At 35.1% G+C, this 15,278-nt stretch overlaps 1 protein-coding gene across 2 annotated transcripts in view; it reads left to right on the forward strand.

The window, feature by feature from the left end:
- The window catches only part of LOC111424621 (stranded at second), a 54,444-nt gene that overhangs the window by 38,122 nt on the left and 1,044 nt on the right, over nt 1-15,278 (forward strand). Inside the window, exons 4-8 of one of the 2 annotated variants that reach the window (XM_023058231.2) lie at nt 1,327-1,450; nt 1,506-2,326; nt 5,932-6,735; nt 6,785-6,962; nt 7,020-8,086. In XM_023058231.2, the coding sequence (XP_022913999.2) occupies nt 1,327-1,450; nt 1,506-2,326; nt 5,932-6,735; nt 6,785-6,962; nt 7,020-8,086 (2,994 nt within the window). The remainder of the gene's footprint in view (nt 1-1,326; nt 1,451-1,505; nt 2,327-5,931; nt 6,736-6,784; nt 6,963-7,019; nt 8,087-15,278) is intronic. The other variant, XM_023058232.2, reaches the window with a different exon arrangement.

Raw genomic sequence — 15,278 nt, forward strand, 5'->3', positions numbered from 1 at the left:
ACTAACACTAGAAACTTTCGGGTTTTGCCGTGCGTCTTTTAATAAAAGGTTTGACGTTTCGGATGCCATGTTGCAACCTTCTTCAGAAACTGGTTCGAAGTGAATACATAGTGAATAGTTCGATAGAATACGCTTGCCTGATTTGGAGTCCCTTATATGCGTGTGAGTTCTTAAGCCTTGATCGAGTCCATCGTAGATTCTTAAAATTTCTTTCTTACAAATCTGATGGAATTTACCCTGAGCGAGGTATACCACAAAATGATTTGTTTGCACAATATGGTTTCATTGATGGACAGAAAAACGCGTTTTATGAAAGGTTTCTACAAAAGCTTATCGAATATAACATCGATTGCCCTTTCATTCTTCAACGACTAGGGTTTGTTGTTCCAAGGAGTAACTCAAGATATAGCTGCGTATTCGTCATCACTCTCAGTAAAGTGGGCAACAGGATTCCAGACAATCAGTGATCACCTGCATGTAAATTCACTTATTTAGTTTTTATATTTATTTTCTTTATAATTCGGTCAATTGTTGATTTCTTGAATTTTTTGTAATTTTTGTTTTTTTTTTCACATACAGATACATATTATTGTATTATTACATTATGTAATATATATTGTTATCCTTTTTTGGGCTATGCCTGTTGGGTAATAAAGGAATATTATTATTATTATTAATCTCCAATCAAGTCGTTTAGCTCGCCCTGAGAAAAACTTTGAAGTGTAGAACTGCAACCTTCGAATTCACTTTCGATATTGCTTTTATTCTATGTAACATTTCAACATCATCATAGCAATCGTCTGATAAGGAAGTAAATTGTTGATGGCTTAGCGGTTTGTACTTTTGGGTAAACCCAAGAACGCTTCTTGTATCGGTTCATACCTTCTACTTTCACAACACAAAACTAGCCATCATCAAGGTGGTTTTTTGGCTCTTTCCATGCCATCGGTATTTTTACAAACTTTGTGTAGGGCTCAAAATTTTTCTAGTTGTCCAAGTTGTTTTCCAAAATATAACCGATAACATTATTACCACATATGCAGCAGAAATGGTCGGAGTTATTAACACAAGACTTGCGTGAAGATACTTTTTGTTTCATATTTTATAGAATAATATGTTAAAATTGCAGCTCAATAGGTTGAATAAATTTTAAGTTCTGTTTCCCACAAATTGAAAAAAAAAAATGGTTTCGAGATAACCGCATTGAAAAAGAATTGAAATCTCACTTTCTTCTACGTGTTATAACTTTGTAAATACTTTAAATTTCGGTCTTAAGTTTACACAGCAATACCCTTTAAAAAATATACAATAAAAATTCATTTTTAGCTACCGAAGCAATCGAATTTTGTTCATATAATAATAAAACTTACAATCGTGGAGAGACTGTACGAAATGATTGCGAAAAAGTATGTCATTGTGCAATGGGTGGGAAGATTACCTGTAAAGATAGGTTTGTTCTCAAATCATGTATAGAAATTTTTGCGTAACCAAGTTTGTCTTGTCAGCTGTGAATCGCCAAAGAAGATCTCGAAAAAGTGCTTTCTAGTTCCCGATCCGGATAATACTTGTTGCAAAAAAGTTTTATGCGATGTGAACCACACAAAAGGAAAAATAATCTCAGCTAAATTCATAAATAAAACAACAATTAAAGTTGATTTTGATACAGACTCAGACGAAATGCGCCCTCTCATCGATTTAAGCAACGATAAAATCAATTGGAAAACGTTTACTTTACTTCCCGGAGATTATCTTCATGGAATCGAAGACAAAGTTAATTTTATCCGCATCGAAAATGAGGATGATATCATGGATATTGAAGGAACTACGAAATCAGCGCCTTTAACACAAAATAATTGCACTTTTAATGGAAAAAATTATAAAATAGGACAAGAATTTAACGATGGTTGTAAATCGATTTGTGTTTGTAAAACAACGGGCGTTAAATGTTTAAAATTAGAATGTCCAACTTATTTCGGAACTGACATTATTGACCCAAATTGTATCGAATGGGAAACTGTTCCAGCTGATTTTAAACCGATCCCACCTAAATGTTGTCCCGATCAACTCAAATGCAAATATAACGGGTCTTGCATGTATGATGGACGAACCTACGATAACCACCAAGAAATACCGACCAATTTAACGGGTTGCGAAAAGCGGTGTTATTGCGAAATGGGCGAAGTTGAATGCCAAAACGTTTGTGCCCCCGTTCCGCCAACACCACCAAGAAATTTACCGTGTCCCCCATCTCACGCCACTTTAAAACATCGACCTGGAGATGATTGTTGTTTGGAGTGGATGTGTCAAAAATTGGATTTACCACCAGGTAAGGATTTAATTAAAAATTGCTATGTAAATATTAGTGTATATAGTAGGAAGGGCTTTTGATTTTGTGGTTCAAATAGTTACGGACTTATTCGGACTCTTTCTCTCTCTCTCTATGGTTTTACAGCCCGAATCGAACCAATCTTTGCCTTCAATTTTCCCTGTCTTTTTCAATTCATTTTTCTGATCATATCCTTAGTGTTCCGGTCGAACGGATCCTCCCATCTAATCCTCGGCTACCATTTTGGTCTCACTCCTTGTAATTCTCTTTTCTCCCATTCTAACCACATGACCAGCTCATGCCTTAAACGCTGGAGTCTAGTGAACTCCAATAATGGCGCGTTCTTATAAACACGATACAATTCATTCTTGTATCTTGACTTACTTGACTTATTTGCTCCTATGAAGTATAGGGCAGGTGTAAAAGCTCTCCATCTGGTCCGGTTGGCAGCAAGCATTCACTTCTTTCCACGTTTTTCCGTCTTCCATTGCTTCTTCCTCAACAATTCCCTTCCACGCCCTTTTTGGGCGTCCCCATTTCTGCGCTCCCTGGGGGTTTCAGTCAAGCGCAGACATCTCAACTGCTCCATGATGCTTTCTTAGCTTGTGATCAATCCAACATCATACAGGACTTCCACGTTTTACACCCATACAGAATAACTGACTTTTCGTTGCTGTTGAATAAGCGAAGTTTTGTTCTTTTTGAAATGTGTTAATTTCACCAGATTATTCGTCTCTTCATATACTTCCATGCCCCTCCAACTTTCTCAACAATGCTACAAAGGTATACGAATGTTTCTACTGGTTTCTTGTTAACTTAGGTTCGACTACAGAGTTGATCCTCATCCTCATGATATTTCTGCATCATTTTGCAGTATTCCCAGTTTTACCTCCAAGTTTCAAAATCTCTGTGAAAATAGGTCTGTCTTACACCCCCTACTGAATACCATTTGACACTCATACATCTTCCTGATAACACTGATGATCTGCAGAGGAACTCCATATTCCTCCAGAGTATACCACATGATTCTTCCATTTAAGGAGTCAAAGGCCTTCTCAAAGTCAATAAAAGTCAAATAAACTGCACTCTGCTCAATAATTATGCGGAGTGTATTGATAAGATCAACGTAACTTCGATGTTAACGAAATCGTGCTTGCTCCCTCCTCAAATGATTTTCCACAAAATCCTTAATCGGATTCAAGATTATTTTTGAGAGTACTTTACTTGGCACTGACAGAAGTGGGATACCATTCTTGGTAGTTTTACTATTAATCCATATTTCCAGTCTCTAAGTAACTTTTCTTCTATCCATATTTTCTCAAGTAACTAATAATCCAACAGTAATCTCAATGTTTTGTTTTGGTACTTCAGGTGCAATGTTGTCTACACCTGCTGCCTTTCCATTACTGATTTTATGCTAATGCCAGCATCATTGACTGCCTCAATTTCTTGGATTGGTTTCTCTCTTTAGCCGGGTTTATACAGACGATTTAGCTGTAAATATAAATTTAAAAATTTAGCTGTAAGAGTTAAATCTATTGAACCCAACCCAACCCAACCCCATGTATCGTTTATACAAAGCTGTAAGATTTAGCTGTAAACATAAAGTTGGTCAACTTTTGTAAATTTACAGCGTCACACATGCGCAAGACAACCTCAATCAGCTGTATCCAATGATCGGCCGGTGTAAATAGCGCGTTCTAACTTAACCTCAACTGTTGTTTATTTCTGTGCCAACAAAATGAGTGAATTCGATGGAAAATTAATTAAAGATGTTGAGAACTACCGATATATTTACGATAAAAAATGTTCTAAACATAAAGATAAGATATTGGTAGAAAATGACAACACAAAAACCAGTAATATTTTGTTTCTTGAGGTTGCGATTCTGTAAATCTTAAATTCTGTATAAATCAATTTTTTTCTTAAAGCTAAATAAAATCCTTAAATCTAAATTTTTAAATTTAAATTTACAGCTAAATTCTTAAACTTCGAAGAAATGTTCTTTCCATCGCTTGAGTTGGTCTTCTTGTATTATCAACAGTTCTCTATCCTTACCTCTTATAGGTTCAGTCTTATGGAATCTATTCTTAGACAGCGTTTTTGTAATACTCAAAGATCTGTGACGAGAATTGCACGAAGGCTCCATTTGCTTTCTATATTCATTTCTTCACATACTCTGTCACATACCTCCATCTTTCTCAACAATGACACAAAGGTACACGAATGTTTTTACTTCGATGTTAACGAAATCGTGCTTGCTCCCTCTTCAAATGATTTTCCATAGAATACTTAATCTGATTCAGGATTATTCTTGAGAGTACTTTACTTGACACTGACAGAAGTGGGTTGCCATTTTTAATAGTGTTACTATTAATCCATATTTCCTGTCTTTAGGTAACTTGTCTTCTGATATATCTTCTCAAGTAGCTAATAATCCAACAGTAATCTCAATGTCTTGTTTTGATACTTCAGGTGCAATGTTGTCTACACCTCGTACTTTTCCATTACTGATTTGCTTGAGAGCTGTTTTAATTTCATTACGAGTTAGTACCTTTATGCTAATGCCAACATTCTTTCTTATCCTCTATTTAGAACTTCGAAAAAATGTCCTTTCCACCGCTTGAGTTGGTCTTCTTGTGTTGTTAACAGTTCTCTATCCTTACCTCTTATAGGTTTAGTCTTATGGAATCCCTTCTTAGCCAGTTTTTTTTTAATACTCAAAGATCTGTGACGGTGGTTCGAACGTACATATTGAAATATTCAGAGGTGCAGTATCACGCACCATTATACCCAGTTCGATCACCAATCTTCGTAGGAAGATGGCAGACTAAGTAGAAGAAGCCTTTTGAACCTCACTGATGGATATAGGTTCCATGGTACGCCCACTCTTTGGTTTGGTGATCTGTTATCCATTTCTAAATCAGTTTCTATGCTTAATAGGTTTTCGAAATAATTTTTCCAAATGTTATTTATTTATTACCAATTAACGCCTGGTCTATTTGGTTCTTGGTAGTACCGTCTGGTGAGATCCATGTCGCTATATCTATATTTAGGAGTGGGAAGCATGTTGAATGAAGTTCATTCTTGTTGCAAATCTAATCACAAATCCACAATTTTCGTTGTGGTGCCCAAATATTAACCCCAAGTACTATTGTAATATCATTTCTAGAGATCTTTTATCTTCTGGTCCTGCTCTTCTGTTAGGCTAAGTATATTGATAATTGTTCCCTTGTGCCTGTATGTTTGTTTTTGTATCCTTGACAACTTCGTCCTCACGTTCCATTTTCCATCTTATGATCCATTTTCGTTCGCCGTAATCATCATCGATGAGACCAATCCAGTCCAATCCAAGACTTGGTTGTGGGTTTCGATACAGTTAGGTTTTACTGGAATGGGTTGTTAACTCTCCTCCTTAATCCGGGCTTGGGACCGATTCCTGAGCTACTCAATCGTCCTATTCCTTATCACGGGCAAAGTTAAACGTATTCGGACTATTGACTGACAATTTGTTGAAATGTAAATAACTTAATTTTGGTTTCAAAAGGTTGTGGGAAGCTTAGTTTGCTTTTAAATCAGTGAAACGTCGATGTATACGTTTTCAGAGAAAACAACCACGTCGACGGAGAAATCGGTTAAATCGAAAAAACCTTTAGATACCAAAGATACGACTGACAGTTTTGATCCCGCTTTCGATCCTTTCCCCACGCACAAACCGCCTTCGAAAACTCAAGGTCCCCTGCAGATTTATGAAAACGGCGTGCAGCCGTTAAAGCCCAACATTTCTTTGGATGAGAACATTTATTACGTTAACGGAAAAAATAAAACGGGAAAATATAAGCCAGGAAAAGAACAGAAAGAAACTTCATCCAACCAAAGATTAAATCCTAAAGACCATAAACCCCCTCCTAACAAAGAAACTAATTCATCAAATAAAGAAGAGGAAAATATCGATGAAAATTATATTCCTCAATACCCCGTTAATAATTATAATAAAATGAATCAGCCCCCTCCTAACACGGTTCATATTCATGCGCAACATGGGACACCCGATGAGTTTCTTCAACTTATTCACCAAAATCCCGAGATAACAAATTATCCTCCTGGAACTGTATTAGAAGTTCATAACGTTCAAAACCCATTAAATAAACAATACGTTAATCCAAATACAATACATGATAATCCTTTCTATTTATTAAATAATCACCAACAAGGCGCCCAAAATAACATTCCCATCGAGCAAGGACAACCAAATAGCATTCCCATCGAGCACTTCCTCCAACAAATCAATAGCCACAAACAATTCCAAAAGTTCGCACAAAATTATCCCCCACAAAACGGACCTTTATACGTACCACAGCCAAATATATTTTCCGGACAACCACAAAGAAACGCTTCTTCGTCACCAGGTTGGTTAAAAAAAATTTAATTAAAAACATTCGTCTGAACGTGTTTTAGGTCTTAGTTTTTCACCGACGTTTCCACAAATACCCGCATTTCCACCTCAGCAACATCAAGAGATTCTTATTCAACATTTAGAAGCAATCGATCCTCATACTGTTAAATTATCCATCGAAATTCCTACTATTTTTGTTGGATTTCTTGGAACTGTTGAAGTTAGATATACAAACACACGGTAAATCCACTAAAATTTAAATGAATGAACTTAATTTATTTTGTTTTTTTATTTCAGATCAAAAAATGTGAACGAGTGGAAATCGGAAACTTTTGCACCACCAAACGATATATTAGCAACCTCACAATTAGAATTTGAACTTTCCGAATTAATTCCAGATCAATCGTACCAAATAAAAGTCTCCGTAACGTTTAATGATGTCCACAATGTTCTAACAAGCAAAATTTATCAAATTAAAACCCCCAAACTGCTACCTTCAATGATTCCAATCGAACCTGATTTAAACGTTTCTGAAGTGAATTCAACTTGGGCTGTGGTTTCATGGAGAAAATTCGCGGATAACGAACTCCAATTTATAGACGGGGTACAATTAAGATATAAAGTAACCGATGGAAAAATTTTTGATGCCACAACTTTGATTCATAGAGCCGTTACAAGTTATACTTTAGAAAATTTAAGGCCTGAAACAACTTACGAAGTTGGAATTTATTTCATTCCATTTACCAACCAAAAAACCGAATTGAGATCGGACCACATGATCTCGTTCACAACCGGAAGTGAAATGGACGCGTACGGTTTTAACGTTTCCTTAGAAATTCTCCAAGTTAAACCAACGAGCGTGGAAATTTCATGGAAAGGAGTTCCATACCCCGAAGATAAATATGTTAATATTTACCGAGCGATTTATCAAAGTGATTCGGGTAAAGGTGATTATAGCACGTTTAAAATGGCCAAACGAGATTCCCCGTCGAAAACGGTTATTATGGATCTAAAACCGGGTACGCGATACAGATTATGGCTTGAAGTTTATTTGACAAGTGGGAGGATAAAAACCAGTAATGTTCAAGATTTTATCACCAAACCGGGATCAGCACCTACTTTGGGAGCTTCATCTATAGATAAGTTATCAGGAAATCTTTCTGAAGAAAGAGGCGATTATTATGGATCGTTAGTTTTCGTTGCGATTTTAGCAACTATCGCTATATTAAGTACTTTGGTACTTTTATTAATATTGATCAGGCGGCACAGTACTAATAAAGCATCTATTACACCACCACCAAGAGTTACTCAGGCTGCTTATGACAATCCTACTTATAAAGTAGAGATTCAACAGGAAACGATGGGTAATTAATTAATCCTTTTGATAATTCTTTGTATGTTTTGGAAAAATGTAGTACATGTTGTGGGCAAATAACTAAGGCTCGTTACTACCATCTTCTGGTTAAGCTATCTAAGAGATTATTACCACAGTTACTTCTATCTTACGCGCTCTGATTGGCTAGTAGATGGGTTTATCTATAAGATAAATTTAACTAAAAGATGATAGTAATGGACCTAAAAAATTCGATAGGCTATTAAGGGCCGGTTTATCAATATCTAGTTAAGACGATTTATCTGTCAATTAAAATTGTAGCTGATAGATAACGTCGACGAATCGTTTATCCACCCGTAGTTTAGGGTAATCTTATAGATAAATATGACATTTGGATACCCACCAGATTGAAGTACTGGTTAAGGGTTTACCTATTAGATATTGTTAAAAAAATGTGAGCACAAGTTTGGTTGCTTGGTGAAAGGAAATGACAATAAAATCAAAATATAACGTCAAAAATAAATTAAGCTTATAATTGTGGTGATGGATAAGCAAGAGCAAGAAAAGATCATCAAATTTTAGTACAGCAGAAAAGAACTTGCTGATGGATTTGGCAAACGAATATAAAAATGTTATAGAAAATAAATAATAATCTAGTAATTTAAAAAAAAATTATAATATAATCTATAATCTAATATAATATAATCTCGTCTTAATTTTAACCAATTTTAACAAAACTGTGTCCTTTTTTAACCGAAATCTAACAAAAAAACGTGGTCGTCCAACTCCTCAAAGTGTTTTTGACTTTTGTCTTTCTTTTATAATATATGGTCGTCGTTTATAATTTAAGAGTTGGACAATATCCTCATCTTTATCGCTGTCTAATAAATATTCATGTAGGAATTCCATTATAAAAGAGGTTTTCGAAAACAAAGCACAATACCGAAAGCACACAGGAATGATAACCTCCAAAACACGATCAGCTGTTTATATCAACTTCATAAACTAAAGTCAATTATTCAAATTTCACCAATTATGTTTCATTTCCGTTTCTAATGTTAACACTCAGGGGTACCATCCATGTTCTATCTCGTAGGTTGCTGCCTGCCGGGTAGAAAGTTGCTGGATAAACGGTTCACTGAGGTTATCTGTTAGGCAAGTTTATCCATGAGTTACGTATCTAACAGATTTAACTCGACATTGATAAACCGGCCCTAAGACTATTAAAAGGTGATTCAATTAATGTCGTGAAATGATGCAGTCTGGAAATATGGTACGTGTAGCGCAATTCTTTCTGCTGAAGTGTGTGGCACGTGGCACCATCAACATGTCCATATTTTCCGATTGGTTCCACAAAAAGTTCGTTATTATGTTCCTATGGCGCGCACCATTGACTATAACAAGCATTTTTCGCATTATTTTCAAAAAAGGTTGGGCGAGTTACACCTTCAGACCACAACATACACCAAACAGTTACTCTTTAAGGATCCAATTCCTTTTGGTAAGTGTATTGGATTTTGCTTGTTTGCAAATACGTGAAGGTGAACAAATATTTTTTCGAAAAACCGACTTCACGCATTTATTCTATAAACACATCACGCTGTCGATGGTCTCTGGGATTCAATCCTTGGTGATTTCAATCTTGTATGCGTGCAAATGTCCCAGTTGAGATAAGTGTTTGGAAATCCTAGAATATCCTAGAATGATCCATTATCCTACATAAATCTTATTCTGAGTAGGGACAAATATAAGTTTTATGGGATTTATAAAATATTTCGGCTACGCTGATTGATAATAATGGTTCGTATAAAAATTCTGATAAGGACAAGGAGATACCGATTCCATCTAAAATATCAGATATAATATAAATTCAATAAAAAGGATTTTTTTTCTGGTCTTTATCAATTTATTGTTTTACCGGTTTCGGCTTACGCCATCATCAGAGACATTAGAAATATAAATTAGATTTTAGCAACATATTTTCCATGTAGTTGTTCATGTAAACGGCTTCACAAAGGTATACATGTTAAAATTATAAATATAAACACATTAAAACTCACGTTAAAAATTAAAACAATACTAATAAACTTAAGTAAATAAGCAAAATAAGTTGCTAAAATCTAATTTATATTTCTAATGTCTCTGATCATGGCGTAAGCCGAAACCGGTTAGACAATAAATTGAAAAAGACCAGAAAAAGGATTGCTTTTTATTGAATTTATATTATATAAAAAATAACTGGTCAACATGGATCAAACTCCCTCATCTAATTAAAATATCAGATATTCGTCGCAAAAGAATAACTTCCTGGTATTGCCGTTGTATTTTGAATTTTTATGCCATCATCTCATCATTTTTTAATTCATTCGATTACAAATTCTTTATTTATGTCAGCTCCGGCTCTGATTTTTACAGCTTGTGCAAAATTTGATCTAAATTCATGGTTTGATTGACACGTGAATATGATAAGGCAGACTCTGGAGATCTTGTGATGACTTGCATATCACATGATTACTTGCGTATCTAACTACCTTTATATTACATTTATTTTCTCTTCATTATATTGCCCATAACACAATTTTTCAAATCATTTCTCAATTTTAAGACGACTATAGATAGTTCTATGACATTAAAATGAATACCAAATTATTGATAAAATGCTATCATTGAGTCCACCCAAAAGATACCTAAACCGTGTAACCTTGATGTTGGTAGTCAGAGAAATGAAAAGGTCTATTGGATAAAGAGAAGTGAAGCTTAACTTGTATATTTTACTCTTTACCCAAATGTAACTGCTCTGGTTATACACCAATATTCTATAAACCTGACAAGACATTTACCTTGTGATCACTTCAAGGATGGAACGACAATGATCATGGCATGACCTTGTAGTTGTATTCTGAATTTTTATGCCATTATCTCATCATTATGCATCAATTCGCCAAACACACGACGCTGTTGACGGTCTCTGGATTTTAATCCTTGGTGATTTGAATCTTGTATGCATGTAAATGTCCCAGTTTAGATAAGTATTTGGAAATCCTAGAATAGGTGTTTGATCCATTATCCATAAAAAATTTTATTCTGACTAGAACAAATACGAGTTCTATGGGGATTTTAAAATATTTAGGCTACGCTGTTTGATGATAATGGTTCGTATGAAAATTCTGATAAGGTCAAGGAGATACCGATTCCATCTAAAATATCAGATGTTCGTTGCAAGAGAATAGCCTCCTGGTATTGTCGTTGTATTCTGAATTTTTATGGCATCATCTCATCATTATGCATCCATTCGACAAACACACGACGCTGTTTATGGTCTCTGGATTTCTTGGTAATTCTTGGCGCGTAAATGCCCCATTTTAGATAAGTGTTTGGAAATCCTAGAATATCCTAGAATAATCCATTATCCATCATAAATCTTATTCTGAGTAGGGACAAATATAAGTTTTATGTTTTACCGATTCCATCTAAAATATCAGTTGTTCGTTGCAAAAGAATATCTTTATGGCATTGCCGTTGTATTCTGAATTTGTATGCCATCATCTCGTCATTATGCATTAATGCTGTTGATAATCTCTGGAATTCAATTCTTGGTGATTTGAATCTTGTATGCGTGTAAATGTCCCAGTTTAGAAAAGTATTTGGAAATCCTAGAATAGGTGTTGGATTCTTTATCCATAACAAATCTTATTCTGTGTAGGAACAAATATGAGTTTTATGTGGGTTTATACAATTTTTCGGCTACGCTCATTGATAATAATGGTTCGTATAAAAATTCTGATAACAGAACAAGGAGATACCGATTCCATCTAATCTAAAATATCAGATGTTCGTTTGCAAAAGAATAACTTCCTAGTATTGCCGCTGTATTCTGATTTTTTATGCCATCCTGTCACGCGACAAACACACGACGCTGCTGATAGTTTCTGGACTTCAATTCTTGGTGATTTCAATCTTGTATGCGTGTAAATGTCCATCTAAAATATCAGATGTTCGTTGCAAGAGAATAACTACCTGGTATTGCCGCTGTATTCTGATTTTTTATGCCATCATCTCATCATTATGCATCAATTCGCCAAACACACGACGCTGTTGATAGTCTCTGGACTTCAATTCTTGGTGATTTGAATCTTGTATGCGTGTAAATGCCCCATTCTAGATAAATATTTGGAAATCCTAGAATAGGTGTTTGATCCTTTATCCATAACAAAATCTTATTCTGAGTAGAGACAAATATAAGTTTTATGATGGTTTTTAAAATATTTAGGCTACGCTGATTGATGATAATGGTTCATATGAAAATTCTGATAAGGACAAGGAGATACCGATTCCATCTAAAATATCAGATGTTCGTTGCAAGAGAATAACTTCCTGGTATTGCCGTTGTATTTTGAATTTTTATGCCATCATCTCATCATTTTTTAATCCATTCGATTAAAAATTCTTTATTGATGTCAGCTCCTGTCTGGTTTGATAGAGACGTGAATATGATAAGGCAGACTCTGGAGGTCTTGTGATGACTTGCATATACATGATTTCTTGCGTATTTAACTACCTTTATATTACATTTATTTTCTCTTCATTATATTCCTCAATATTTCTTAATTTTAAGACGACTAGAGATAGCTCTATGACATTGAAATGTATACCAAATTGTGGATAAAACGCTATCATTGAGTCCATCCAAAAAATACCTAAACCACGTAACCTTGATGTTGAGACTGAGAGAAATGAAGAGGTCTATTGGACAAAGAGAAGTGAAGCTTAACTTGTCTGTTATTTATCGAAATGTAACTGCTCTGGTTATACACCAATATTCTGTAAACCTGACAAGACATTTACCTTGTAATCAGAGGATGGAACGACAATGATCGTGGCATGATCTTGTAGTTATATTCTGAATTTTTATGGCATCATTTTATCATTATGCATGCATTCGACAAACACATGACGCTCTTGATGGTCTCTGGACTTCAATTCTTGGTGATTTGGATCTTGTATGCGCGTAAATGCCCCATTTTAGATAAGTGTTTGGAAATCCTAGAATTGGTGTTTGATCCTTTATCCATCATAAATCTTCTTCTGAGTAGGGACAAATATGAGTTTTATGGGGGTTTTAAAATATTTAGGCTACGCTTATTGATGATAATGGTTCGTATGAAAATTCTGATAAGGACAAGGAGATACCGATTCCATCTAAAATATTAGATGTTCGTCGCAAGAGAATAACTTCCTGGTATTACCATTGTATTCTGAATTTTTATGGCATCATCTCATCATTATGCATCAATACGACAAACACACGACGCTGTTGATAGTCTCTTGACTTCAATTCTTGGTGATTTGAATTTTGTATTCATGGTGTTGAAACGGTCATTTACTATATGTGCGTAAAGTTTTTGATGCGGTAAAAGAATGATTGGGCGATCTTACTCAAAAGTTACACATTGCACTGCCATGACTGATTAAAAATTCTTTATTTATGGAAAGGGTAAAGAATAAAAGCTACCCGATGACCTTATTTAGTCAGCTCCGGCTCTGATTCTTATAGTTTGCGCTAAATTCGATCTAAATTCATGGTTTGAAAGAGACGTATATAGATAAATATAATCTAATAATATGATAAGGCAGACTCTGGAGGTGTTGTGATGACATGGATACCACATGATTTCTTGAGTATCCAAAACCTTTATATTACATTTATTTTCTCTTCATTATGCTGCCCAAAAAACAATTTTTCAAATCATTTCTCAATTTTAAGTCGCCTAGAAATAACTTTTTGACATTGAAATGAATACTAAATTGTGGTTAAAACGCCATCATTGAGTCCAACCGAAAAGGTATCTAAACCGCGTAACCTTCATGTTGAGAATCAGAGAAATGAAGAGGTCAATTGGATCAAGAAAAGTCAAGCTTAACTTGTATGTTTTACCTTATCACCTCTTTACCCAAATGTAACTGCTCTGGTTATACACCAATATTCTTGTCAGGTTTATATAAACCTGACAAGACATTTACCTTGTGATCACTTCGAGGATGGAACGACAATGTTCGTGGGATGACCTTGACGTTGAACGTTCCTGTGTTAAAGTCTGCAGTGTTTAGTTCTTCCTCTTCTCCATGTCATCGTTTTTTGTCGTTTTCCACGACAAAAAAATTGAAAAATAACACCAAATTATTTAAAACATAATTTTCGTGGCTTCTTCGCGAATTGGTCAACCAGATTATTAATAAAACCCTCAAAGTTTTCAAAAATATGCTTCCTATCCACATTCATCATGGGAAGACCATTGAGACGACATTCTGCCATAGTGCTTCTAAGCCAGGTTTTATTGTCCTCAAGCTGCTAAAAGATCGTTCATTATAAATTAGCGATATTCATCTCCAGGTTCATCTTTATAATATTAATTATATGTATTGAGAAAACACAATATTTCTCTTTTAAAGGAAAGGAAAGTTTTCTCAATACATATAATCAAAATTACAAAGGCTTTTCTCGTTTCAGGGAAAAAAATGTCGGCATCTTTTATAACATCCACCACACTTAATTCTTTTGAGTCAGGTTTATCTTGCCATAGTTTTTTCCATAGTTCGATTTCGTTGTTGATATTTGATAAATTGTAAAATTGGGAAAAGACTTCACCAGCTTCTACGAGGTCTTCAAGGGACATGTCTAACATTTGAGCTGGGTGTAATTTACATAAGGAAAATGACGGGGTGTTTTCTTCAGAAAAGCGAACTTCAAAAGAATTAATAATCGAGTCTAAGTATGGTATTATTAAAGACCTCCGCCAGAATTCTGGGGGGCTTGCTGCTGGGTGGTTGTTCTGATGTTGTTGTCTCTCAACAATACGGGGCAAGGACTTCATGTCTTCTCCCAGTCCACGTTTTTCTGCAACGATAGTAGCGTCCCTAATAATTCCATTTGTGACGTTTTCTGGACCGTTACGGTGGTTTTCTATAAATTCCAAAAGGCGGCTAATGTGCTAGGATACCTGGACTGCATTGAAAACTGAGGATTGGAGCACGTTTACCACAGGTTCCATCATAGCCGAGTATTTGGCTATCAAAATAAAGCTAGAATAAACGAAACTCTAGAAGCTGCTGCATGGAGCTGATAAGTATTTTTTCTAGTCGCATTATTTATTCTTATTTTCTTCCCGTGACGAGGTTTCAAAGGCCTCCATTATAATAGGAAAATTCTCATTAAAAACATTAGT

Source organism: Onthophagus taurus, chromosome 7 (genome assembly GCF_036711975.1).
Source record: "Onthophagus taurus isolate NC chromosome 7, IU_Otau_3.0, whole genome shotgun sequence".
In the NCBI taxonomy this organism is placed as follows: Eukaryota; Metazoa; Arthropoda; class Insecta; order Coleoptera; family Scarabaeidae; genus Onthophagus; species Onthophagus taurus.